This window comes from Pseudopodoces humilis, chromosome 16 (genome assembly GCF_049639895.1).
Source record: "Pseudopodoces humilis isolate 2021_Gansu_Grassland_sample_001 chromosome 16, ASM4963989v1, whole genome shotgun sequence".
Taxonomy (NCBI): Eukaryota; Metazoa; Chordata; class Aves; order Passeriformes; family Paridae; genus Pseudopodoces; species Pseudopodoces humilis.
In genome coordinates, this window is record NC_142215.1 from 19,507,831 (window position 1) to 19,534,987 (window position 27,157).

Below are 27,157 nucleotides of genomic sequence, written 5' to 3' on the forward strand. Positions count from 1 at the left end.
TCTCCTTCCCTCTTTTTGTTTATCACCAGCAGAGTTGGGTCCTCATCACCTGACTCCCCCACGGAGTCCTGAGCTGTCGGGCATCTACCGGCGGGAATTCAAGGAGAACAAGGAGCCCTCTCCCAAAGTGAAGCGTAAGCGCAGTGTCAAGATCAGCAACGTGGCTCTGGAGCCCGTGCAGTGGCAGAACGACTCCCTGCAGATCATAACCAGTGCCAGCGACCTGAAGAGCATGGATGAGTTTCTCCTGAAAAAGGTAGCTCCTGCCCTCACTGCTCCATAAATCAGCACAGAGATCCAGGAGCAGACAGAGGCAGTAAAGTAAAAGATCCTGTGGGTAGCTGTAGTAATGCTAATAATTCATCTAAGGGTTCCAGGGCAGGTCTAGAGAAGTTTCTGGGTTTCATGCAGAAGAAGCCACCGGCTGATCATGGTGGAGCAGCTGCTTCTTAGTGCTGCTTCATCTCACATTAGCTCTGCTGCAGCAAAAGAGACATGGGTGCAAAAACCTCCTTGTTTTCCCAGATGAATGAGCTCGACAACGAGGATAGCAAGAAGGACACGCTGGTGGATGTCGTGTTCAAGAAAGCACTGAAGGAATTCCGACAAAACATCTTCAGTTTTTACTCCTCAGCATTGGCGGTAAGTGACCAGATGATGGGTGAGACTTCCACCTCCAGGAGAAACAGGATATTCTGGGTCCTCCTGGTGGTACAGGTGTTGCCAGGCTCTCCATTTCTGGTTTGCTTATCCCAAAGGATGGATGTGCTTCCTTTGTATTCAGTCCCATGATCTGAATTTGGACTAACTCTTCCTCGTGGGCCAGCTCTCAGCATATACTCGGTGATGATTTCTGATCCTCATTGCAGCTTTGCTCCCAACCAAAGAGGAGATGACAGAAAGTCCATCAACTCCAATTTGTCACTCGAAGTGCCTGGAAACCTTTGTTACCTTTGCTAGTTGTGATGTCTGGTTCTTTTTTCCTTCTCTTTATTGTACTTGGACTTTCCTCAAGCAGCTGGAAGCCAGTGTGGCTGAAGTAATTGTCTGGAGAAGAAAAAGTCTCCAGAAAAATCTGGGCTGTATAAAAATCACTTTTCTTTTTGCTTCTGTTTGCTTAAAAGATGGACGATGGGAAGAGCATCCGCTACAAGGACCTCTACGCCTTATTTGAGCAGATTCTGGAGAAGACCATGAGGCTTGAGCAGAGGGACTGGAGTGAGTCTCCAGTTAAAGTCTGGGTCAATACCTTCAAAGTCTTCCTGGATGAATATATGATAGAGTACAAACCCCTGGACTACACCGCAGGGAAGGTACTCAGCACTTTTCCTAACCCCCCTTGAAGGTTTGGGAACTGTCTTTGGGTTGTGTCTCTGTAGATGCCTGGGACCCTCCGTTGTCTTCTCTGCTTTGAGCTGAGCTGGACAAGGCAAGGTGTGACTCACTGGTTGTGTGTCACTGGGCTCAGCCAACCAGATCACACCAGGCTGAGCTGGGCTTGGCCAATGCCAGGGATTAGATGTTATCTCCCAGGCAAAGCTGCAACCAACTGTGGATGGTTGGAAAGGCAGCTCCTGGTGCTTCTTCAGTCTTGGGGGATTTTTTCAAACTTTGAGGGATGCTGAAAGAGATCCCTCTCAGGTCTCCTGACCACTTCCCAGGTGACCATACACACCACCATGGATTGGGTTGCAGGAGAAGGGGATGCAGGCAGTGGCTCAGGTCTGGGTACCATTCTTAGAGCAGTAAGAGCCTGCACTGTGTCACAGACCTGATCTCACTCCCTGCTCTGTATTGTCTGTGAGGCTGGGCTTGGGAGATGGTGTCTATTGTACAAATACCCCATCTCCTGGCTCTTCTGCTCCAAGTCCTCTCCAGCCTCCTCTGCAGGCAGGTTTTCTTCAGAGCAGGCTGAATATCATGTTCCTTGTTGGTCACTGCTGGTGGGGTCAGAGCTGGAGCAGCAGCTATTCCCAGGTCCAAGATGAAGATAAGAGGAGCTGTCCAGGGAAATACCAAAACTGGAATGATCCATAGGAGAGTTTTCTAGAGTGACTCTTCTGAGGCTGCAGGTGCACTGGAGGATGGGGCTGGAAGGCACTGGACAATGTTAGATATGAGCCCTCTGTATCTTCACCTGTCAGAATTGCCCAAAAATTGAGTTAGATCTCTTTCCCTCACCAGGTGCCAAAAACAGAACGAAAGAAGAGAAGGAAAAAGGAAGCAGATGTGGTGAGTTAAGCCTGCACATTAAAAAAATCAATGTCCTTGGGGCCAGAATGTCAAGAGACCAGCTTATGACACATCCTGGGCTGAGATCTGAACATCAGCCCTGAAAGGATGTGTGAAAAAGACGTTTAAGGTGGATTTGCTCTGCATGATCAAGGATCACTTGGGTTGGCTCTGAAAACACGTCCCTCATCAGCCAAGACATAGATGTAATGTCCATGGTTGTTAGAAAAGGGCTGAGAGCAAAATAAAGTCTTGCTCCAGCTTTCTGCAGAAGTTTATAGTGTGTGTTTTACATCTCCAGAATCAGACATGGAGGACATTACATCTCCCATTTTCCTAAGGGTACTAGGTAGGGTACAGGTGCAGAGCCAGAAAAAGGGGCCACAGATGCATAGAAAATCTGCTTAACATGAAGAAGTTGACCTGCCAAGCTCAGTGAAAGAGTTTCCAACCTGCTTCCATGATGACCACCCCCTACAAGATGGATGTTGGTTTGGGTTGTCTATGGGGTTGCTGGGCTCAAAAAGAAACAGAAATACCAAATGAAAACAAGAACTAAAGTTGAGGAGCTGACTGTTTCCATCTTTCCATTTTGCAGCAGGCAAACACTAGCTCCCTTTTCTCACCACCCAAACTTTTTCCTGCAGGTGGAAGAGCACAATGGTCACATTTTCAAGGCGACCCAATACAGCATCCCCACATACTGTGAATATTGTTCCTCCTTGATCTGGATCATGGACAGGGCTTCTGTTTGTAAATGTAAGCACCCACCCTTTCTTAGATCCTTTTCTTGTGCTTCTGTCACAGTGACGAGTTTGGGGATTTTGAAATGTGTTTACTGCTGTTTCCCCCAACCCCATGCTCAAATAATTTTGATTTTTGTAACACCTGAAGAGCTTTAGGGACAGGTCTTAAGTTTTCTGAAGTCAACTAATAAGTCCATCCTAGCAGTCCTTCCTGGCACAGTTAATGAACTTGGTGTTCCACATCTTACCCCATCAGGTTGTGTGGCCATCCCATTTATCTGTCATGGTAGGAAGGATGGTAAAGTCAGGTATGGAAATATATCCCAAGGATGCATGTGGGGATCCTGACTTGGCAAACCCATTGGCTTCGCCTGTTTGACCTCCAGGCATGTGAATTTTTGAGGAGATCAGGAAAACGGAGGAGGGAGGATGATGGAAAAGCCTGATCCATCTCTTTGGAAAATCTCAAGAGATGGATCAACCTTTTCCATCATCCCTCCTCCATTTCTGTGATTCAGTTGACAGCATCAGCCCCAGAGCATTTCAGTGCAAGAAGAACACAGAGGAGGTGCCATTTCCAGTCTCAGGGTGTATCTGTGTCCAATATCTTGGAGCAACTCATGGATTATAATCTGAGTTGATCTGTTGGGGTTGGGGGAGGTTTTAATGTTTCACAGATGTACATATGGCACCTTCCATTTTAAAGGCTTAATTATTTTTATTTGAGTGGATCTAACGCAGCCTTGGCCCCTGGAAACTGCAAATCCAACATGCTTTTGACTTGGTAGTTCTGAGAAGTGCTACTCAATTCATATGAATTACTGTTTCTCCAGTAATGGGACTTTTGGGATAATTAAACACTCCTTTTCTCCATTGCAGTATGTAAATATGCTTGTCACAAGAAGTGCTGTCTTAAAACCACGACCAAGTGCTCCAAAAAGGTAAATGTCTCTCATTGCTTTGCTTTCATTAAATGCCTTGAGACAAAGGTCCCAAGTTTGTATAAAAATTATTGGAGGTGCAAAGCTGGATAGAATGCTGGAAATAACCCTCCTTTCAGCAGGAGCTTAGACAGAGATCCCCAGAGGTCTCTCCAGCCACAGTTTTGTAGATATTTTGGGAACTACGCGGTGATGAGTCACTGTAGATCTGTCCAGTCATGCAGCAGATGTTGCAGTGTCACTCCCTGCCTTGTAACCACACAGAATAATAGGAATTTCCCTAGCTTTGTAGCTTTTAATGATTTGGAAATGTGGGGTTATTCTTGGAAATACAGAGTTTTTCTCACACTGACAGTCTTTGCTTGCTGTGCCAGGAAGGGCAGGTGGAAGATGTTCACTGCCCTCTTTAGAGGGGAATTGAATATTGTTTACTGGATTTAAGGGTATGAGGAACAGGGAATGAGTGGAGCAGGCTATCCCATCTAACAATCAAGCATCAAGATTCAGTGGGGTTTTTTTAAATAGCTTATTTTCTGCCCAAAAGAAGGAAATAGAGTCAGGATGATAATGAGTGGAAAGTTTTATCAGCTCCCTGGGAGGCTTCTCAGGGGAGAACAGCCTCCACACTACACAGCCCCCAGAAGGCTGCATGAGTCCATTATTCCCAAGGAATAATCTGAAAATGTACATTGAAGATGTGTGTGTGTGTGTGTGTGTGTATGACTATATTTGTATTTTGAATATATATAGAATTTTTGCTGCACTCTTTCCCTTTCTGGCATTATCTCTGCAAGAGCTGGGAATGCCTCATAGGAGTTTGTTCTCTAAAATCTGGGAAGTTCCTTGAGATCCCTGATTAATTTTTTAGAATATTCTTGGAGCCACCTTCTTTATTGTGATTTCTCTGCACAAGGAAGGTTTTGTGCTGCACCCAAGGAAGTGAGTTCACTATGTCTTCATGGGCAGCTTTGCACTGGGCAGTTAGAAGTTCTCTAGGAAGGCTCCAGTTTCTCTGTGCGTGGTGAATTTGTGTTTTTAGGGTTGTTCTCAGTGACAGGGAGCTACAAACCATCAGTCATGAGAAAGAAACAACACAGGAACCTTCCACACATCTGCTCCTAAGGTTTGCAGGATCAATGAAAGAATGACATTGAGTGGGAAGAAGAAAAATGCAGGACTGTGAAGGGAGGCACTGCCTTGCTGATGGTGGAGTTGCATCTCACCTTTCTTTGGCTAGGGATGAGAATTTGGGGCATTATTTTAGTGGAACTTTTGACTTTTCCCATCCAGTATCTCCTGTGCAGGAGGACTTTCTTCACATTTGAATTTACCAGATACCAACTCTCCAGTGAGTGTTTGCAGCTGGCAGAAGGGTCCTTCCTGACAGGTGTAGATGGGTCTTTTCATGTTCTTTTTTTGGCATCTTGTTTGTTCACTGGTATTTTGTAACTGTCAGTGCTTCGAGTTGATCTAAGCACCCAAGATTCAGATTTGCCTATTCTGCTTCGTGCATCTTTGGGAGGTGAAATCATCCTTGGCGATGGTGCCAGAGGGGCAGGAGGTAGAGGAGGACCATGCCCTGGTGTGTTGGCTCAGTCAGGCTGGGAATATAGTACAGTGGGGTAGTTAAAGAAAGAAAATCCAAACTTTTTGCCTTCAGGTGCATGTCCAGAGACCAGGTTAGCATTGCAAAGTCTGTGTCCTGTCCTGTCCTCCTTCCTTAGACTCACACATCTCCTGGATCAGCTGAAGGACTCTGAATAATCGGGTCCAAAGCTGCCCCAGCATTGCATCACAGAAGGATTTTAATCCCTTTTTCCCTTTTCCTGTGCAGCACGACCCTGAGCTCTCACCGCGGCAGTTCGGCGTGGAGCTGTCCCGGCTGACCAGTGAGGAACGGGCGGTGCCACTGCTGGTGGAGAAACTCATCAACTACATCGAAATGCATGGGCTGTACACAGAGGGCATCTACAGGAAATCAGGATCCACCAACAAGATCAAGGAGCTGCGGCAAGGCCTTGATACAGGTAAGAGGAGTGGGGAAAAGATTCTACATGGGGAGGAAAATCTCTGCAGCAGCAAAGTTGGATGGGAGGAAGGTGGAATGCTTCAGCATTCGTGACTCTGGGCTGTGCAAGGAATTATTTCACATTAGCAGCCATAACTCAGGTCATCAACTCATGGTTTTTTGGGAGCAATCCACAGAAAAAAAGTCATTCTAATTGAGGGAAAGTGCTGCCTTACTTACACCCTAGCAATCAGTGAGAAAAGAAATCCTGGTCCCACCTGAAGTTATTTGCCCTGAAAAATATATTTCTCTCTAATTTTACCATGTGGAGCTGAAATCTGGTGCTGAATTTTTTGCCATTAAAGGCACGTAAACATTTTTTATTTTAGAGTACTTTATGATAGAACAGTTTGGGTTGGAAGGGACCTTTAAAGGTCACCTTGTGCAGCCTTGGGCTTCGCATTGATCATCGTCTCTCATTCTTTTCCTTCTTGCTTCATCTGGTGCCGAACTCAGACATTGATAACGTGAATTTAGATGACTACAACATCCACGTCATTGCCAGCGTGTTCAAGCAGTGGCTCCGAGATCTGCCCAACCCCCTCATGACCTTTGAGCTCTACGAGGAGTTCCTGCGGGTGATGGGTGAGGAGCTTCCCTCAGTATCTCATTCCCCTGGTGGAGGGAGATAGTGGCCACTTTCAGTGCCAAACTTTTCTTTGAGGCCTAACTAGCTGGTTTTGCCAAATTGTATTCACCTGGTTTCAAAGTCTGGTTTTTTGGCTATAAAGGGTTTTTTTATGCAAAACCTCAGGCAATTTGGTCTTAATTTGGCAGCTTTTGCATCATGGTTCAGTTAATTTCAGCCCCAAAATTCCATCTTTTAAGTAGTAAAATTAAGAGGTACCATTTTAAATAGGAGGAAGAAGTAGAAGGTGCCCCTAAACACTGGTGGTTTCTCCACAGGCCTCCAGGAGAGGAAGGAGACAGTGCGTGGGGTGTACTCAGTCATCGACCAGCTCTCCCGCACCCACCTCAGCACCCTGGAGCGCCTCATCTTCCACCTGGTCAGGTATGCTGGGCCTGGGCAGCTTTAGGCAGAGGCAGGATGGTCAGGCATCCTTCCCACCAGAATAGCTGAGCCTTTTGCATCTGCCATGTCTCCCAGGAGGTGGCCACAGAGCTGCTTCTCCAGGAGATGTGTTGATGAATGGCCTCTGCTGTGCTCTGGACACTTGTGGTTCCTACAGCTCTGTGGTGCCTCTCACCACTGCAGGGACAGGTTTTTGGGTGGAAAAGGCTGGTTGTTGCCTTGGGAATATCTAAGATGTCTTGAGGTTAGTCTTTCTCCCTCAAAGCAAGATTGCACCATAGACATATCTCCTCTCTTCATCCATGACCATGTGCAAGAGGTGCAGTGGAGGTGCCTCCACCTCTGACTTCTCTCTTAATCCCTATTTTTTCAGGATTGCCCTCCAAGAAGAGACCAACCGCATGTCAGCCAACGCCTTGGCCATTGTGTTTGCTCCCTGCATCCTGCGCTGCCCCGACACAACAGACCCACTACAGAGTGTTCAGGACATCAGCAAAACCACCACGTAAGAACCTGGGGCTGGGTGAGCCAGCTCCACCACATCACTGTTCGCATCTTGCTAAAACCTAAGATGGTTAAATGGCTCATAAATGGAGAGCTTTGGCATAAAGTGATAAACACATAGTCATTTATTCATCTAAATGCAAATAAATGCATCTGCGTGAAGATATTTCAAATTCTCTCGGTCCCCAAGAGGTTGTTAAATGAGGATTTTTAAGTGATGGAGGATCCCCAAGAGTGGATAAGCTTCTGTTCCTGCCTGGCAGGAAAAGGTGGAGCTAGTGCTGACATGGTTTATAGTTAATGTAGTTCATTTTTGGCAAGCAGGTCTTGATTCTCACTTGATTTTGGCTTTTTTACTGAAGGAGGTGAGTTGTTTGGTCCGCAGCAAGAGTAATATGACAGTACTTAGATTTATTTATGGTGTTTGTCATAATTGAAAAGGTTTTACAGAGAAAAAGTGAAGCACTAGCCCAGATTCAGTTTGGCTCTTACTAAATAGGTTTTAAAATAGATGCTGGAGTCAATTATAATAATGAAAACCCTCCAGTGAAGGGCTGGGTTTCTGAAAGAGGTGATTTTACCTCCAGTAAGTATTAAAATTGTTGAAGACCAGGACATTTTTGGAGACCCAGCTGGCAGGAACACCTGTCCTTTAACAGGATTTCATTGTAGCTACTCACTCTTCAGCTCCAGCACATCCTCTCATTTTGTTACGAGGAAAGGAATATTATTTTCCCCTAACACCCTCCTGACAACATTAAACAGTTGGCTCAGTTACACGAGCTGCTGCACAGTTACTGTGTGAGCTGGAATAAGCCTGCCTTCTCCAGGTTTATTCCACTACTCCCTTTTCCATGGGGGGTGAATTTCTCTAAATGGTGGGATCCTTGGTGATCTTTAGTATCTGTTCCTCAGTCCATCCCTAGCCCGTGATCACTCTTTTTAGGAGAATTCTCACCACCCTCTGGCATCCAGCTGGAGCTTTCTCCTCTGTGTTCTTTCATCAGGGCAGATCTCCAAATTAAATTTTCCCTTGTAATAAAATGAGAAGATGCACTGGAACTGAGGGAGAAGCTACCAGGAGATCCTGTTAAAGGACGAGCCAAGACAAGACAGAGCAGCTTCCTCCTCCCATTTTGTCTTCTTTTGGGTTTTTTTCTCCCTTAGTTGCGTGGAATTAATTGTCATCGAGCAGATGAACAAGTACAAGGCTCGTCTCAAGGACATCAACAGCCTGGAGTTCGCAGAGAACAAAGCCAAGAGCCGCCTCTCCTTGATCCGCCGATCTATGGTGAGATGCCAAAGCCCTCTTTGTCCCCTCCTGTCTTCTTGCCGCTGAAGCCACCCCACCTTATCTTCTCCTGCTTATCCCAGCCTCCCAAACCTCTCGCAAACTCCCACACCATCTCCACCAGGACAGGGACCCTCAGCTCCATGGTGGCTCCTCAGGGAGTCATACCAAAGCACAAGGAGGTGGGAACAGTCCATGGAAATGTTGTCACTCCTGCTCAGATGTTCCTGATCAGCATGTCCACCTTCATTTGAGCTTGTTTGGTCCTGAGTTGAGTCAAGCCTTTCAGCGACCAGCTCAACATCACCCCATGGGTGACCTGGACCATTGTTTTTTGTGCTCAGTCACATTATCTGAACCCAAAATGAGCTCCCCAAAGGCTCTCCCTGCTCCCGCACTGCCTTTTTGGGAGCCTCAAACCCATCTCATTGAGCTTCCATGCTTGCAGGGGGCTGGCAGGCTGCAGATGCCCCTGTGCTTGGCTTGTTGGGCTGCGGGAGAGGGATGGACCTGGCACAGCACAGGCTTGGGCTGAGGAGCTGAGCTGCCCCTCTGCTTGGACCTGCCCCCTGTGATCCTCAGGAGCACGTTGCTTCTGCTTTTTGAGGATGAAATCCAAGCAGGGGCTGCCCAAGATTGTGGAGCTGGTGTTGCAGAGCTGCCCCACTCATCTCAGTTAACCGAAAAAACCTCAAACTGAGCAAAGCGGGTTTTTGGAGGGGCGGCGGCATGTGCACTCTAACCTTCTGCTTTCCTTTTCATCTCCTCTCTAATCCAGAAGCCCGTACTAATTGCAGTTAGATTTATGAGCATAACCCGCAGTTCAATCCCGGTATGTATCAACGGCAGCTGCCGCGTCCCTCGTTGTGTGTCACCGTCGCTCATTCCAGCTCTGTCCCACCGGCCATTGTCTGTGACCTGCCCGGTCCTGCCGCTCCTCCTCGGAGCCGCCGTTCCTCCAGCAGGGCACAGGAGTTTGGGGCTGGCGCTCGGCCATCCCTGCACGCAGCTCCTCAGAAATACGCTTCCCAGCCCTTTTCCCTTCCTACTTACTTTAATTTTCTATTTTATTTCCTTTTTCCATCCTGTGCTTCCCTCTTTTTTACTTTGCTTGACTCATCCCTTCCCTTCCTACCTCAGTTTCTCCTCGCTCAGGATGCATTTCAGCATCAAGTTGCTTTCACAGCGCTGCTGTTTCTGAAGATGGTGAATAAAACCCTCAGCTTGGATGCCTTGGAGATCACAAGGCATCTGAAGGTCTCCTTCTCCTTGGAGGAGGAGCACCACCACCCTGAATACAAGCTCAGGACACCCAGGTTTGAATGAGGAAGAGACCAGCAAGCCCTGTATTCCCCAACTCCATTCCAGCTTGAGTTTGAGTTCTGGGAGATCCTGACAAGCAAGAAAAGCACCTGCAGGAAATTGGGAATGCTGATAGGGCTGTTTCCTTTCCTAATAGGCTCAGCCCATGTTGAAAGTTCCCTCAGGTTCCCCCCATTCTTCCACGTCCATGAGTGTCAGGAGGTGGAAAAGAGCAAAATTTGAGCTCTGCTCACCTGAGCATGGAATTTCTCAGGGGCTTAAGTCCACAAGCCAGTGGAATCTTTGGGATCTTGGGGCTCTTGGCTAATAGGATTCAGGGAGCTGTGCTTTAGCTCAGCAGGCCACATGAAAAGTGTCATCCAGAAGAACACCAGGCACAGCAGAGGCTTTGCTGACAAAGAGGGATCTCTGAGATGTGGCATTAAAAGATGAAAGGGCTAAAATGGAGGAAATCTGGCTTTTAAAGGAAAGGAGGAAGGATCCTTTATCCTGAAAATCTGCTCTGGGCACATGGGTTGTCAGGAAGACCCAGGAATGCTACAGTTGCAGGGGTTGAATAGGAGGAGCAAAACTGAGCTGCAACAAGCTCTTCAACCCCAAGGAGATGAACATTCTTCCTGGGTGATGGTCATCAAGGGAGGGCAGCAAGTGATGGACATCTCCTAGTTCTAGTCATGTCAGGATCTGGGATGTAGACGAGATGTCTGGTCATGATGTTGCCCGATCCGAAGAAAACACAAACAACCGAAGTCGTTTATGCGGTGCTTTATTGAGGGCCCGGGAGCCTGTGGACTAGCGTCCAAAGACAGAGCCCCATTTCACAGAAAAATCACAGGGTTTTTATATGTTTTCTACACGATTTCTTCATCATCATAATTTCTTAATTCTCTTTCACTACCTGGTACGATTATCTCTCTGACATTTAAGTTTTGCCAAAAAGTACATTCCTAGATTATCTCCTAGTTACACTGCTTACATTGCAATATCTGCCATATAGTTCATCTGCAGGTTACATGTGGCCTACCAAGCCTTAGCATAACTACTACTAATGTCAAACTAATGCTAACTAATACAGTTTATTTAACCAAATGGCAACAATGATAACGGTTAAGATAAAAGCCGTTTAATCTCTGCCATGTCCCTCATCTCCAAGAATCCCTTTTCTTCTGCTCCATGGAGCAGATCTGTAGAGCTGGTCTTCAGAAGGTTAAAACACTTGCATGTATATCTCTTCACCTGTACCACCACATGCATCCTTTTCCATTTTCAGTTTCAGTATTAAAAAAATGAGATAGTTCTTCAGAGCTGCATTAGATCAGAGCGAGTTCAACTGTGGGCACGGACATCCACATTGATTGTCTTACAGTGGACCACTGGAGGTGGTCCTGGTTTCTGGATCTCCTGTACATGAGACATGGCAGGGCATGGACAACGTCATTAGCTGGGAGTTCATGTTTGCTGAAGGGGTCAGTGAGACCCTTGTTATGCTCAGGAAATACCAGGGGTGGATGAGGGAAGGATGTGAGACTTGATCCAATGATAAAACGAGAGCTGGATTCCCTGAAATCAAAGCCTTGATGATGCTCCCACTCAAAGCCACCATCAAGCTTCCCATCACACAGGCTGTGGGCTTTGTGGGAATCCATCCTGCTGCCAGCGGGGCTTGCTTGGACCTGGACCAAGTTGCACTTGGTTCATCAGCATCATCCTCACCACTGCCTTCCTCACAGCCTCCATCCCCAGCCCCTCCATCATGTTGAGTCCTTCTGGTACTTCTCCCAGCCTGAGGTTTTGGAGGGTCCGGGGTGCATCCGGCAGCGGCACACTGAGGACCGATATCTGGGCCTTCTTCTTCACTCCTTGGGAGAGCAGTATGGTCTGTACCTGAGTGTTTGCCACATCACCTTGGCTGCTGGTGGTGACACCGTTGTCTCTCTTCAGGGCAAAGGACGCGTGCGGCGCGGCACCTTCCCCAGCCCCGCATCCCCTGTCACCGGGCGCCTGCCCTCAGTGACCGACATCCCTGAGGACACCATGAGCAGCGAGGAGGCCATGGAGATGGAGGTGACAGAGCAGCAGCAGGTGGCCATGCAGCAGGAGGAGAAGGTGCTGACTGAGCAGATCGAGAGCCTGCAGAAGGAAAAGTGAGTCTGGCCGAGGGTTCAAGCCGCGTCCCCAGCCTCTGGATGTTGCTTGACATCACGCGACTCCACCCCTCTGTGATCTCTCGGTGGTGCATCCCTTTCTTCTCTCCTGTTTTTGGCCCCGTTGGGTCAATGGGGCTGGGTTGGCTTTGCAGGGAGGAGCTGACATTCGAGATGCTGACACTGGAGCCCCGTGCCTCCGACGACGAAACCCTGGAGTCCGAAGCCTCCATTGGCACAGCTGACAGCTCCGAAAATCTGAACTTCGACTCCGAAGGAGCCATCTCCGATCGCTCGGGTAAATCCAGGTGTTCTTGGGTTTATGATGGAGCGGTTTGGGTTGGAAGGGACCTTCAAAGATCAAGAAGTCCATCTCCCTGCCATGGGCAGGCACACCTCCCACCATGCTTTTCTGTCACTTTGGGTAGGGTTATTTGGGATTTTCAAGTTTATTTTAAGTTGACAGTTTAAATGTGTGCAGAGAGGGGGTTAAGGGTTCAAGCACGTGGCCCTGGGGGGATGGGTGGCAGCAGCTAGCGTTGGTAAGGAGGTGAAAATTCTTCCAGCACTGCAGCATCATCTGGGCTGATGCTGCCCCCACTGAGATGCTGGGAATGTCTCTTGGTTTCAATGACGTGTCCCCAGGGAGCAGGGTGGTTGGATTCTGGGTGGTGTCAGTGTATTGACCATCCGTGGTCCTTCTGCCCCTGCAGAGAGAAGTGTAGCACTTACCTCCCTGCGCCCCGCCAAGGCCGAGGGGCCAAGCCGGCTGCGACGGCACCCCAGGATGCGGCTGGAGCCGGCAGAGCCAAGTGACACCCCCGTCTCCTCCTCCTCCTCCTCCCAGTCATCCACCTCCTGCTTGCCCCACCTGCCCCGGAAGCGCTTCCAGATGTACTCCAAATCTCCTTTCTACCGAGCGGGGGGACACGGCGAGGCCCCCGAAAGCCGGGCGAGCCCTGAGGGCCTGGCGGGGCCTCTCCGGTACCCCGAGGACCGGCCGCAGTTCACCACACGCGGGACCTTCAACCCGGAGAAAGGCAAACAGAAACTGAAGAGTGTGAAAACTTCCCCCCCAAAAACCAAAGAGCCCCCGGACGGGGGGCCTGGAGGGGGACGCAAGAGGAACCCTGAGGCTGATTGTGCCGCCGCCCAACCCCTCGTCCTCCTGGGGAGCAACGAGTTCATGGTCTGAGATGTTCCACCCCAAGGCCACATCCGCGCCGGGGCGTCCTCCCCATTGGCAGTGCTCTGCTGGCTTCCTCGCTAACGCCAGGAGATGAATTCTTAGTTTAAAAGGCCAGGAGGGGAGGGTTTGAATGGTAGCCTTAATGATTTATGGGGGTTAAGACCTTCAGGTGGCCGGGGGGTGGACGGGGATGGGAGGCACTGGCCGGCTCCTGGCCCTTCCCCTTGGAGCATCCCACGTCTCAGAGCATCCGCCGCCAAATCCTTGTGCCGAATCACCATCGCCTGTTGGTAGGAGCAAACCAAGCCTAAGAATCCCTCGGGAGCATCCCGAGCCGGCTCCACTGCAGCCAAGCCCTCCCTGCTTTAATCACCTCATCCACGCCAACGCTGAGTGCATGGAAAAGTGTTAAAACCTGCCAAAAATCACCTTTTCCCTTTGTTTTTTTTATTTTTTAACAAGACCTATCCACCTTCCCTCTTCTTTTTTTTCAGAGACCATCAGTATTAAAAATAATAATAATTAATAATAATCGAGGACTACTTGAAGCGATATTTGTTTATATGCTGGTTCCTGGAGTTTCCTGTAAATATATATTTTTTTAATTTCTTTTTAAAATATTTTTCCCCAGACAGAATGTCTTTTTTTTTTTTTTTTTCTTTACTGTTGTTATTATTATTATTATTATTATAATTTTTGGGCTGGAGAGGAGAGGAGCAATTGGCTGAGCCATCCTTGGTGTCACCACTGGTGTCACCAGCCATCACTCAATAAAACATGGAGTTTCAATTTCAGCAAGAAATCCCTGGAGGTGTAATTAGCCCATCATAACCTATCATAGGACTAATCAACGATGCTTGTTAATGACTCAGCTTGTAATCCCTCTCCGGTCATCTCATCACATTTGGTGGCACCTGGAGAAGCTCTGAGTACCAGAAAACCTCTGGAAAGGCAAAATTAGGAGTCCCAGGGCACTAGTTAGATTTATAAAGGTTGGATCTGTCCTCCCAGGTGGGCTGGGCTGGGGCTTGTCCTTTCCCTAAATGCCATCAAAAATGGGGAAAATAGAAAAAAGTGGAGTTTTCCTGAGTATTTTGTCTTTTCCCGGCAGGCCTGGGTTTGTCCAAGCTCCTCGGTCCCCTGTCCCCCACCCATTCCAGGGATGTTTTATTTATTTGGGTTATTTTTTATTAGATATTTGAAATCTGACCTTTTTTTTCATGTTATCTTTAATTTTTTTCCAATGGGTGAAGTGACAGATTCCACAGGGAAAGTGGGAACAGCATCAGCCCCGGTGCTGCATCCTGGGAGTGGAGCAAGACCGAGTCAATCACCCCCATCCATGGGGGAAAATGGGATTTTCCCAGCCCCAGAGGGAAAAACAGGGCTTTGGGGACCAACCCAGATGCACTGGGAATGCGGATGGTGACCATGAAAGAGGAAACTCCTGGGGAGCCACCCCAAATTCTCTGGGAGCTGGGATTGCCAGGAGCATCCGAGTGCCTGGTGCCAAACCAGCCTTTTGAGCCTCCTGAACGAAAAACCCCTGAACTGCCCTTAAAATGGCCCCAGGGGAGGAGAGCCTGGGGACCAGTGAAGGGTCCAGCCTCATCCTCAGTTTTCTCATCCCTGTGGGATCAGAGCAGGGACATCAGATCTGGTTTGGGCAAATAGATATATATATACACATATATACACACATATATATACACATATATATACATATATATATACATATATGTGTGTGTATATATGTATATATCTGTATATATCTGTATATCTGTATATATATATATGTATCTAATTTCTTTTGGAATATATTTATTTTCCTTATATATTTAATCTTTATATAAGGAAAATATATTTAAGTGATATTTATATATATAAAGAACATATATAATAATATATATATTCTATATATAAAGAAAATATACACACAAAAGAATAGATATCTGTATAATTAAAAATACATAAAAGAATATTAAGAATAAATACATTTATGTATTTTCTATTTCTTATATATAGTACATATTTATATATAAATATATAAGATTCTATATATAAAGAATACTTCTTTATGTATATATGCTTATATATTTATATATAAGGAGTATGTATATTTAAAGGAGATATGTACTATATATAAAAAATATTTATTACTTTATATATATTTTAATGTATTTCTTATCTATGTAGAAACATATTTAATGTTATATGATTTAAACATATATTTAATATATGTTTAATATGTATATTTATATATGTTTCTTCACATACATTTATATATTTCTTTATATAAAGAGTGTATTTCTCTGTAAAGAAATATATAAAGGAAATATATAGTATATATAAAGAAATCTATTTTCTCTGTATTTCTTCACATATATAAAAATGTATGGAATATGGGGAAAATATGTAAAGAAAATAGACTTGTTGACATAGGTAAATGTATGGAATATATATAGAATATATAGAAAATATGTTTCTTTATATATATATAATATATCTGTGGTTATATGTATAAAGAAAAACATATGTCAAAGAACTATATACATACATATATATCTATATGTATGTATGTATAGCATCCAGCTCTGGCAGGAGCTGAGCAGGACTGGAGGGACAATGGTTTGTTCCAGGGCCCCTTCCCCCGGCATCTCCTTCCCAGCCCTTCCCTGGCAGGATTTGGGGTCCCAGAGGGTTTTCCAGAGGGATGAATGTACTGACTACTGGAGGGCTGCGAGGGGAATTACTGTTATTTTTCATGGAAAGTTTTCTAAGTAATTTATAAAGTCGCTGCTTGTAAACTAAACAGAGTCTGTATGGAAGAGGATTTATTACCCCGCGTCGCCCGCGCTCGGAGCCGTGTACAAACTGACAAAAAAGGACAAATAAAAGTGTCATTCTGCAAAGGCCAGCAGTTCCCAGGGGGACATCCCGGCTGTCTGGGGCTTCTTCCGTTTCTTCCCTGGGGTTCTGAGGGTGTGCATTTTCCCGATCCCCACGTGGATGGAGCAGCTCCAGATCACTTCCCTTTGGGATGTTTAATGCTGGTTATTCACATCCTCCTTATTTATGTTCAGAGAATTTCTATTTCTCCTACTTGTTATTCACATTATTTTTATTTATGTATATACAGATTATTTATATATTAATTAGTTTAATCAGATAATTTATATTTCATTTATATTTAGATCATTTCTTTTCAATTCTTCTGTATTCAGAGTATTTCAGGTTATTTCTGTGCAGATTCGTTTTAGGTAGACTTTATATTCAGACGATTTATTTACAACTTATTTCTATTTAGATTATTTCATTTTATTTCTGTCCACGTAATTTAATTCAGATGACTTTCAGTGAGATTTATTACGTTTCTCTTATTTATATACAGTTTGTTTATTTGCAGTTTATTTCTATTTATGTTATTTCAGATGTTTTCGTTTTATTTTCTTTCTATTCAGATTATTTAATTAAGGAGATTTCAAAGCAGGTATTTATATTCCAATAATTTGCATGCATTTTATTTCTATTAAGATTATTTAATTTCATTTTATTTGTATTTGTACTATTTCATTCCCATTTTATACAGTCAGATTATTCATATTCACCTACTTAGCTTAACATAGTTTATTTTCAGTTAAATTCTATTTAGAGTATTTCAGTTTATTTAGTTCCATTATATTTCTGTTAAAATTATTTAATTCAGATTCTTTCCAATAGATTATTTCTAAACAGCTTATTTATATTTATCTTTTTTATATTCTGATAATTTCAGATTATTTATTTTCATTTTATTTTTATTCCTGTTTTTCTAGTTATCTTACTTATATTGATTATTTAATTCAGATTATTTATACTAATTTTACTTATATATAGTTTATTTCCATTCAAGGGAAGTAATATTCAAGGTATTTACATTCAGACTATTTCTTTCTGTTGAGGTTATTAACATTCAGCTGGTCCCCCCCATCCAAGGGGACCCAAGTCATTGGCACAGGGACTGTGGCTGCAAAACTCTCTTTATTCCAAGTATAAAATGGGGACACAAGTGGAAGACCCCGGAACACAGGGGCAAGGGTCTGTCACCGCATGTCACCCCAGGCTGGGGTCACCCCTGGCCAGTGTCAGCCCTGGGCTGGGATCAACCCGAGGATGTCCCCGGCTGGTGGCACCCCCAGGTGGCACCACCTTTGGCAAGTGTCACCCCTGGGCCGGTGTCACTCCCAGGCTGGCACCACCCTTGGCCCTTGTCATCCCTGGCTGATGTCATGCCCCAGGTTGGCATCATCCTTCGGCAAGTGTCCCCCCAGACTGGTGGCCCCTGGATGGCAGCAGCTCCTCGTGGTGCCAAGGTGCCTTTGCCGGGGTTCCTCCAGCGTTTGGGACACCATCAGTGAGGTGCTGCCGGGGCACTGGGCACTCGCTTGGGGACATCCCCCTTCCGCCGCTGGGGAAGGTGGCCCCACCTCCCAGCTGCCGGCAGCGTTCCACAGTCCTGGACATTGCCCCAGAGATGGGACCATGGGCATCTTCCCACCCCAGGCTGAGGAGGCCCAGGGTGGGGGTGGCAGGGTGCCAGCACAGGGTGACAAGCCAGGTGACAGCGGGAAGGGGACTCAGTTCTTGAACATGTCACACAGCAGCTTCTCCATAGGGGTGTTGCCGATGGTGCGGCGGAAGAAGAGCAGCTCCACACGCTCCGAGGAGATGAAGCGCAGCGCTGGGAGCAGCAGCAGCAGCTTCCCAAACCTGGGGGATGGAGTGGCGGCCATGGGTGGGTGTCCCACCCTGGCATCACCCGTGAGGACGTGGGGACAGCAGTACCTGACTGGTTGCCCAGGGTAGTGGGAACGGTTGTGCTGGCCCAGCATCACCTGTGATTGGTCCTGCAGGTTCTCCACCTGCTCAGGGTCCTTCAGGCCACGTGTCTCTGTGGGGACAAGGGGGTGACAAGCTGGGGAGGGCCACAGGGATGGCCAGTGGTGGGTGCTGGGGGTGGCCTCACCTGGTTTGAAGAGCACCACGGCCTTCATGCAGGCAAATTCCGTGGGGTCAACGGCCAATGCCTTGAAGCGGCCGAGGGTCTCCTGCAGCGCCCGCACGTCCAGGGTGGCCGGCAGCAGCTTCCCAGGGGTTGGCTCAGGGACAGCCAGGAGTGGGCAGCTCTCCAGAGGCATGGACCACTGGATGGCACAGAGCAGGAACAGCTCACTCCACGCTTCCTCCAGCAGGATCACCTGGGGAGAGTGGGAGGGAACCCCAAAAGCTCTGTCACCCCCAAAGTCTCCAGGACCTGTAGCCACCACATCTGGTTGGCCTGACTAGCATCTGCAGGGGAACCCTAAGAATGGTGTGGAGATGCTCCAGCTACCCCAACAGGCTGCTACACTTTTTGAGGCTCCTGTTGCCCCATAGGCAGATCCCCAATTCCTCATGGAGATTGCCAGCCCCACCTGGTCGCGGAAGGGCAGGTTGGAGAAGACGGGCAGGTTCTTGGCCCATTTCACAGCCATGAAGAGGAGACGAGCTGAGGTCTCGTAGATGTTTTCGGGGCTGGCTGCCGGGTACGGCGCCACCTGGTACTCGCCGATCGCCCTCTCTGGCTCGCTGCCCGTCACATCCACCGTCTCATCAGCTACAGGGGTGGAAGAGGACGCTGGTTGTCACCACACCATGGGGACATCCGCCACCCACCCACCCCCCTCTCCAATGGCAGCTACCCACCATCCTCGGGCTCCAGCTTGGCGCAGGTCTCGGCTGTCATCAGGCTGGCCATGAAGCGATGGTTGGTGGGTGGTGTGGGTGCTCGGGGACCAGGGGTGACAGTAGCACTGGGACCACGAGGAGCCGGACAGGGTGATGGGGGGACCTCACATGTGGTGGCCATGTGCTCAGGGGGCAGCTCAGCATCCAGCTGGATGCTGTCCAGCTGGACCTGGGCTGTGCTGCGGGGCTGGCGCTCGTTCTGCACAGCTGTACAGACAAGGTGGCATCAGCACCGGCCACCCCGCTGTGACCCCCTGCTATTTGTCACTGTGTGTCCCCCACATCTTACCGTCCTTGTTCATGCCAGCCTGCAGGCACTTCTTGAGCCGGCAGGCCTGGCACTGGTTGCGGTGAGCCTTGTCCACCGGGCACAACCCTGTCCCCGCCTGGCACCTATGGGGAGAGATGGCTGCAGCTCCTGAGGTGGCCCCTGTCCCCGACGAGGGTCCTCTCCCATAGGTACCATGTCTCCCCACATGGGTTTCCTCCACCCAACAAGTGTCCCACCACTGTGGGCACCCAGTCCCCTAGAGGTGTCCTGTCCCCAGTAGGTGCCCTGTCCCCACTCCAAGGGGTGTCCCTACCCTGCTAGGTGACTGTTCCCCCCACTCCTGCCCCACTGTGTCCATCCTCTGGATTCCTGTCCCAGTGAATGCTCTGCCTTGATGGGCGTTTTGGCCCCATCGGGGGTCTCTGGACACCCTCTCCACAGGTGCCTCCCCCCTGCATGCCGGTCCCCTGTGTGCTTTGAAGTCCCCCTGGGTCTCTGTCCCACCCATTGCCCATGCCCTGGGGTCCCTGGCCTGCTGAGTGTCCATCCTGGGTTGCCCTACTCCACTGAGTGCCTGCCTTCCCCCAAGCTCCCTGTCCCGCTGGGTGTCCTTCTGCAGGGTCCCTCCCCCCATCCCCTGTCCTGTGGGGACTCCCATGCCTGTTCCCACCTGTAGATGAGCTTCCTGCGGACGCTGCGCTTGAAGAAGCCGCTGCAGCCGTTGCAGGCGTAGATGCCGTAGTGCTTCCCACTGCTGGTGTCCCCGCACACCTTGCACAGCAGCACTGGGCTCAGCTCCTTCCCGGGAGCCGGGGCCAGCCCTGTGGAAGTGGAACGTTCATATCTGGGTTGACTCCGGGCATCCCGATGTCCCTCGCATGACCCACCAGTCCCTGCTGCTCCCCCGCATCCTGGAGATGGGGTGGCTCCTGTCTCTGCTGGTTCGGCCCAGGGACATGAATGGGGACACCTCGGGGACTCCACGTGGGGTTCACCATCTTCCCACAAGCCAGCACACAGAGTGATGCAGGATGGGCTCTCACAGGAATTTTGAAAAATAATAAAGGTAAATTAAAAAAAAATGGTGTTCTTAGGGAAGGGGACACCAGGCATCCCAGGAAGGGGACTGAGCATCCCAGAGAAGAGCTGCAATCAGGGATGGGACGTGTCCTGGAGAAGGGACAGCTCTGGGGACATGGGGCACCCCAGGCAAGAGCCATAAGAGGGAACTGTGGGGATCCTGGTGAAGGGCCAGGGACCAAGGGTATCCAGGAGAGGGTTTTGACTGGGGACCTCAGGAATCCTGGAGAAGGAGCACAAATGAGGACCGTGGATACCATGGAGAGGATCGCGCTCTGCAGGCATCCTGGCCTAGGGAAGGACCATGATGGGACTCAGCATCTTGGAAAAGAAGGACAGCTGAAGACCCCAGGCATCCTAGGGGACCATGATGGGGACCCTGGGCACCCAGGATAAGGACCATGAGGAGAAGCCCAGACATTCTGGAGGAGGGTGGCAACGAAGAACACAAACATCCCAAACAATGATGATGGGGGCACTGGGTGTCTTGGAGATGAACCATAATAGGGACTCCCAAGATATCTCAGAGAAGGACCACGATGGGGTCCAAAGGCATCCAGAAGAAAGCTGCGATGGTCCCAGGCATCTCAGAGAAAAACTGCAATGGAGGACCCCAAGTATGTCGGTGGTTGACCACTATGGGGATTCCAAGTATCCAAGAGGAGAACCATGAAGAGGACCCCCAGGCATCTTGGGCAATGACCAGAGTGGGGGCCCAGCCATCCCAGAGAAAAACCCACGTCCCTCCGTGTCGCACCCGGTCCAGTGGAACCACCTCTTACCCGTGGCACTCTCATCCAGCCCGGCGCTCACCACCGACCCCGCCGGGGACGCAGCCATCCCGCACCCGGCGTTCCCGACCTATCCCTGTCCCGTCCCTCTGGATCCCCGCGGAGGGTCTGGCCAGGCGCAGGGTGCTCCGGCAGCTCTGCGGCCAGCGGGGCTCTTGCCTTGCTCTCTTCAAGGCGGCTTAGCGGCGGGCGCTGTGTAAGCAGCCGCCTCTTTGTCACCCTCTTAATCTTTAGTGTCTGCGCGGAGCGGGGGGGATCAATCAGCCACGCGATGAAGAATTAAAAAGGTGCTGAGCCCCAGCCCTGTAACCCTAAACCCCGCGACACCCAAGCCACCCCCCCGCGCGCCGCCGCTGGAGGTGTCACCCTGTCCGTGCCCCCCCAGCACTGCGAGCCCGAGATTGCGGCGGAGGTGGGAGATGGGGCTTGGGCTGGGGACCCCCCATATGTGTCGTCCTTCCCTTGGGACCCACCGGGTCCTGTAAGCGCATAAGCCCTTCACTAAGGCGGTTAGAGGGGAATAACGAAAAGTGGTAATTAAGGGGGGTAATTTCCCTGCCCCCAAGTAATTAATTATCGGCCCTGATGGCGAGGGAGGGGGGATGTTCGGTAGGGGCCCCGCTGTGCCTCAGCATCCCCTCTCGGGGGACCGGGGCCTCCATGGATGTTGGGGCTGCTGACACCGCAGAAGGTGGGGGCCAGGTGGCCCCCGGGGTTACGCAACCACCGCTAAACCCTCGCGGTGACAGGGCAGCACAATTTGGGATTTGTGGGCTTTAGCCGCTAAAACCCCATCCCGCCCCGCTCAGGGGGGCGGCGGGTGGCCACCGTCACGGACCCGCCTTGTCCCCAGCGATGGGCCAGGCTGAGGACAGGGGTTCCCGGCCTGCTGTGCCCCTTCCAGAGGGGCTCAGGGGTGTTGATGCCCTGAAGGTGTCCCAGAGGACAAGCACTGGCAGCACGTCCCTGCTGAGGGCTGGCAGCAGTGACTCCAGCGGATCCGGGGGCTGGGGGTCATCCCTCCAGCATCCCTGACTGACTTGCGGCTCCATCCCCGCTGCCTGAAGCACTCCTGCATCCCCCTGCCTGCGGCATGGCTCCATCCTCCTGCCTACAACCTGCTTCCATCCCTTTTGCCTGAAGCGTTTCTCCATTTTAAGTGTCTGCCATGTGACTCAGCCTTGCCTGCACCATGGCTCCACGTTCCCATGAGCAGCAGTATTCCATCAGCCTTCTTGACTCTATGCGGCTGCACCATCCTTCCTGTCTGCACCATGACCCCATCCCTGCCTTCCCCACGGCTCCATACTCCCTGCCTGCAGCCCCCTCCCACCCTGGGACCCTCCGTTTCCCCATGGTGCCCTGTCCCACCCTCAGCCCCCTGTCCTGACCCAGATCTCTGACCGCCACCATCTGCGGCAGCGGCCGCCTCCTCCTGCGGCAGAATTATGACGCTGGGCTAATGCGGCGGGAGCAAGCTGTCACCTCCCTGCCCGGCCCTTGGGTGCCCCCACACCTCTCACCCATGGGTGAAACACCCCCCAGTGCCCGACCCGGGGGTGCCAGGAACATCTGCATCACAGAGGACCAGCCCTCCCACGGGGACACAGCACCAGGGACAGCGGGGAGCGGCCAGCGTGGCGATACAACTGAGTCGGCTAATTTGCCCGTCCCCTCCTCGCCGCTGGGTAAAAGCCAGCTCTGGAGCAGGGATTTGGGAGGGGGATTAGCTGGGCCAACCATCTGCTGCTAGCCAATCATCAGCACCCCCAGGAAAGCCAATAATTACAAAAATATGGTTTCCCACCTCGTTTCTCCATTACACCCAGCCGGGTGCTGTCACTAAAGTGGGCTCCCTACGGAGCAGCACCCTGTCCTCTTCCCGGGGATGAGGACTCCATGAGCACCCAACTGGGCACCCGTGGGAGCCCAACCCAGCCTGTTTTGGATGTCACATGAGCGGGCCTGACGCCACGGCCGAAGGGCTGTGGGTGGTGGGTGGGGGTGAAGGAGCAAATGTTAAAGCCCGAGGCAGGGTCGTGACTCGGCTCGGTGACAGATGCTGGGGCAGATGCCATGGGATTACCCAGCCTAAAACCTTGGGATCTATCCCCCTTCCCCCCAGCAGGCAGAGAGCGTTTAATTACTAATTTACTAATTACCCAAAGATGCTGGCGATGGGCTTGGGACCTACAGTCAGGAGCCCCAGGGCTCCAGCCACCCTAATCCCACTGGCTGTGCGGAGCTGGTGGATGCGCCCTGGCCAGGGACAGCTTGGCCAGGGAAGCACCACTGCCTTGGCAGTCCCTCTCCTGTTGGTGATGGCACGGAGTGGTGGGGAATGGGACATGGCAGTGAGGACAAGGAGGAGACAATGGGAACAACGATGGGAATCAGGAGGAGATATTGGGGACCAAGGGGAGACAGTGGGGTCCAGTCAGGTCTCCATGATGGAGATGAAGAGGAGCCAGTGGGGGAGGGAGGGGAGATGATGGAGACCAAGAGGTGATGGAGGAGTTGATGGGAACAAGGAGGTGATGAGGACTTGGAGGCAATAATGATGATCAGGAGGGGACAATGGGAATGCCTTGATGGTGACCTGGAGACAAAGACAAATGTAGAGAGCAGGAGGTGACAGCAGTGACCAGGAAGGGATGATGGAGATCATGAAGGGATGCAGTAGGGGTGTGTCTCCCTGAGAATCAGGCCTTTTGATATTGTTTTCATAATTTCTAGCCATTTTCCCAAGAAACTATAAACATAGGTGTTTATACATTCCAGTAAAGACATGCCTTTTGATGGATATGTCTCACAGCCAGTGTGGTTGGGAAGGTGGTGACCTGACTATCCAATCCCTGGTCATTGTCAAAAACCTATAAATACTGAAAGAACAAATAAACTTCTTTCTTCACCACACTTCGAGCTGCATCAGTGTGAATCATTTAATGTCCAACAGTGACAGGGGTGGATGGAGATCATGAGGGGATGGTAAGGACCAAGATGAGATAATGGGGACTGGGAGGGAAGGATGTGAATGAGAAGGGTGTGATGGATATATTGGACAAGACAACAGAGACAAGGTGATGGTAGAGATCAGAAGGGGACAAGACCAACAAGAAGATGACATGAAGTTCTGGGAGTGTGGCTGTGGGACTGGAGGTGGCTGGGAAGGGTTAATGTGTGTCCGCCTGCACTGAGCTGGGTCCAGGCCAGGCTCGGGTTTCACCTGTAATTAGCTCTTGTTTATTGAAGGCTCCTTGATAAATGATTCTTTGGAGGTTGCCCGATGACAGAGGGTGACAGTCACCCACCTGAGCCCTACTAAAGCCTTCACTGACCCCTGGCACCAGGATTAAAGTTTAATGTGACTCTGGAGCTGACCCCGGGCATGCACCATTCTGGGGCAACAGGGCTGAGGACATGGTGGCCATCCCTAGGATGTGGGGCTGGGTACAGGCTGACGGCCTCCCAGGGCCAGAGGATTTTGGCACCAAGAAGTGATTTGTCATAAGCCTGGTGGTCACTGGTTACATTGTGGCCACGGGGCTGTTCCACGACTCCTTTGGGGTCACCCAAGAGGTTTGTGGATGAAATGTCACACCAGGTTGGGTTTGTCCCCCTGGGACTGGCCCTACAGAATGGGCACAGTGCCACAGTGCAGCCGGTCCGGGCACATTCCCAGGCACTGGTGGAGCCATGTGCCGGTGCCAAGAGCCACCGCAGTGCTCGCCGGGGAGGGCTGACGTCCTGCCCCGCAGCCACCTTTGGAGCAGCGGCAGCTTGGGAACACAGTGGAGTGAGAAGACCTTGGAGGTGACCCCAAGGTGAGGCAGCAGGGCACAGAACGAGCACTGAGGCTGCAGCTTGGGTTTCAGCAGGGTCATGTCACCAGAACAGTGGGAACTGAGAAGTCCCCGAGGTACGGGGTACCTATCCCCAGCTCTCGGGACATTGTGTTTTCTCCTTGCAGATGAATCTCCTCGCTCAGGTAAAGGGGGAGCCGGCAGGAAGGACACCTGCATCCAGGTGATACCTGTGATATCTGCCATGATACCCAGTGCCCCTGGACTCCACAGCTGGGACCTTGCCTGGTGCTGGGTCTGGGCAGGGGGAAGGGATATGTGGCCTGGGAGGCTGGGCTGGGCTGGACTGTGCACTGGCAGAGATGGGTGGTGGCAGAGGATGGGTGTGTCAGAAGGGGACAGGTCCCCGTCTTGCCCTGCCCCCTCTCCCCACAGATGAGCTCCCTCCTTCAGACCCTTCAAGCTCCGGACTGGCTGTTCCTCCAGCCCTGGCACTGGCTGGGCTCCTGGGTGCGTCAGGTTTGGGGGTGCTGGCATGAGAATCCCAGCCAGATGCTTGGGCAGGGGGTGGCAGCAGCCCAGGCCAGGACTGAGCCATGACATGGGTGCCACTGGGGCTGATGCAAGGTGTTTGTCCCTCCAGGTGAGCAGCTCCAGGCAGGTAAGTGCTGGCATTGCACCTGTGCCCTGCACTGCCTGTCTCACCCCTGGCACAACTGGGCCAAATCCTGCACACCCTTCCTTTTCCTCGGCACCCATGGGTGCTTCAGCACTTAGATGAGGCAGCCCCTTCCCAGAGGGTTTCCATCCATGGAGACCCAAGACCCAAGCTGTGCTTAAGCCACCAAGAATGTGGGATGAGCCAGCAGGTCAGTGATGCTGCCGGTGTCCCCAGGGCACCTGTGGCCCTGAAACTCGGCTGGGTCCCCAGGCAGTGACTGGGGCAGTGACCACGGCAGGGTTCTTCCTCTGCGAGGGGCTGCTGGGACAACACTTCAGCATGGTCCCCAACGGGGTGGCTGAGCCCCAGCCTGGGGACCTCTTCCTCTTCCCGCTGGCCTCCAGGGGCCCTGGCTGGTGGGGTTCCCACGCTGGCATCTACTGTGGTGATGGGGAGATCATCCACCTGGAAGGTGAGCCCCAGGGGGTGTCAGGGCATGGGGACATCTCCGTGGAAGGGACACGGGGTATGGAGTCCACTTCGCCCTGCAGGCAGCTCAGGGACATCACCATCAGGCATCGTGGCTAAGCATGGCAAGAGCCACCTCCTGCGGACACGGGGCCCGGCCAAGGTGCTCCGGAGGAAGGGAGGGCTGGACGTGGCTGCCCTGCAGCGGCGGATCCAGGCAGCCATGGACCAGTCAGTGGAGTACAACATCATCACCTGCAACTGCATCCACTTTGCCCTTGCCCTCCTGGGGCTGGGCCACCTTGCTGGTGCCATGGTGGGTGCCACCAGCAGATCAGGTGCCACCACCCTGGGACACCTTGGCACCTGTTCCAGCCAAGTGTCACCAAACCTTTTTTCCCAGGTGTCCCCAGCGCTGCAGTGAGGGAGGTGATGGTGCTCCTGGGGAACAAGTGGGGCTGGAGCATTCTCCTCTGGGGACCAGAACTACACCAGTGATTTGTCAATCCTCCTGTCAATCCTGGCAATAAACAGTTACATGGAAACCCTGTGCCAACCTTGTTTGGTTTGTTGTTTTCTCATTTACCCCAGAAGCCGCTGTCAAGTGATGTCCCACCTTGACACACCTTAAAAGGTGAGGCTGCTCTTTGCTCCTCATGGCCTCCTGAGACAAACATCTGCCTCTTTCACTGCTGGCATTGAATTCTGAGCATAAAAATGAATATTACTTGGACTGCTGGATTGAAAACGGGCCAAAAAAGGCTAGATCAGGTCTGGCTGGAGACTGGTGCTGTACCCCAGAGGTCAACTCTGCATCCAGTCCTGGAGAGACACCACAAAGGGCCA

At 50.7% G+C, this 27,157-nt stretch overlaps 3 protein-coding genes across 17 annotated transcripts in view; 2 read left to right on the forward strand and 1 right to left on the reverse strand.

Annotated features, from left to right (window-relative positions):
* The window catches only part of MYO9A (myosin IXA), a 174,006-nt gene extending 158,842 nt beyond the window's left edge, over nucleotides 1-15,164 (forward strand). For 9 of the 14 annotated variants that reach the window (XM_088063197.1, XM_088063198.1, XM_088063209.1 and 6 more), the window contains 15 exons: nucleotides 30-256; nucleotides 526-642; nucleotides 1,125-1,313; nucleotides 2,185-2,232; nucleotides 2,880-2,991; nucleotides 3,858-3,919; nucleotides 5,754-5,946; nucleotides 6,444-6,572; nucleotides 6,894-6,999; nucleotides 7,394-7,525; nucleotides 8,692-8,815; nucleotides 9,594-9,647; nucleotides 12,080-12,282; nucleotides 12,438-12,580; nucleotides 12,996-15,164. In XM_088063197.1, the coding sequence (XP_087919323.1) occupies nucleotides 30-256; nucleotides 526-642; nucleotides 1,125-1,313; nucleotides 2,185-2,232; nucleotides 2,880-2,991; nucleotides 3,858-3,919; nucleotides 5,754-5,946; nucleotides 6,444-6,572; nucleotides 6,894-6,999; nucleotides 7,394-7,525; nucleotides 8,692-8,815; nucleotides 9,594-9,647; nucleotides 12,080-12,282; nucleotides 12,438-12,580; nucleotides 12,996-13,477 (2,321 nt within the window). In that variant the 3' untranslated portion in view covers nucleotides 13,478-15,164. The remainder of the gene's footprint in view (nucleotides 1-29; nucleotides 257-525; nucleotides 643-1,124; nucleotides 1,314-2,184; nucleotides 2,233-2,879; nucleotides 2,992-3,857; nucleotides 3,920-5,753; nucleotides 5,947-6,443; nucleotides 6,573-6,893; nucleotides 7,000-7,393; nucleotides 7,526-8,691; nucleotides 8,816-9,593; nucleotides 9,648-12,079; nucleotides 12,283-12,437; nucleotides 12,581-12,995) is intronic. The other 5 variants (XM_088063199.1, XM_088063201.1, XM_088063206.1 and 2 more) reach the window with 3 other exon arrangements.
* A 2,923-nt stretch (nucleotides 15,165-18,087) lies between these two features.
* On the reverse strand, nucleotides 18,088-21,428 carry NR2E3 (nuclear receptor subfamily 2 group E member 3). Its single transcript, XM_005521349.2, has 8 exons — nucleotides 21,371-21,428; nucleotides 20,179-20,329; nucleotides 19,527-19,630; nucleotides 19,196-19,444; nucleotides 18,925-19,106; nucleotides 18,477-18,708; nucleotides 18,296-18,401; nucleotides 18,088-18,220 (listed from the first exon to the last, which is right to left on the reverse strand). Exons 1-8 carry the CDS (start codon nucleotides 21,426-21,428, stop codon nucleotides 18,088-18,090), a joined length of 1,215 nt encoding a protein of 404 aa, XP_005521406.1.
* A 3,688-nt stretch (nucleotides 21,429-25,116) lies between these two features.
* LOC102106041 (uncharacterized) lies at nucleotides 25,117-26,856 on the forward strand. 2 transcript variants are annotated; one of them, XM_088063281.1, is made up of 7 exons: nucleotides 25,117-25,203; nucleotides 25,350-25,367; nucleotides 25,618-25,692; nucleotides 25,826-25,843; nucleotides 26,114-26,315; nucleotides 26,395-26,627; nucleotides 26,715-26,856. In XM_088063281.1, exons 2-7 carry the CDS (start codon nucleotides 25,350-25,352, stop codon nucleotides 26,733-26,735), a joined length of 567 nt encoding a protein of 188 aa, XP_087919407.1. In that variant the 5' UTR covers nucleotides 25,117-25,203; the 3' UTR covers nucleotides 26,736-26,856. The 2 variants fall into 2 exon arrangements, with proteins under 2 accessions (XP_087919407.1, XP_087919408.1); XM_088063282.1 differs by having other exon boundaries at nucleotides 26,419-26,627.
* The last annotated feature ends 301 nt before the right edge of the window (nucleotides 26,857-27,157 follow it).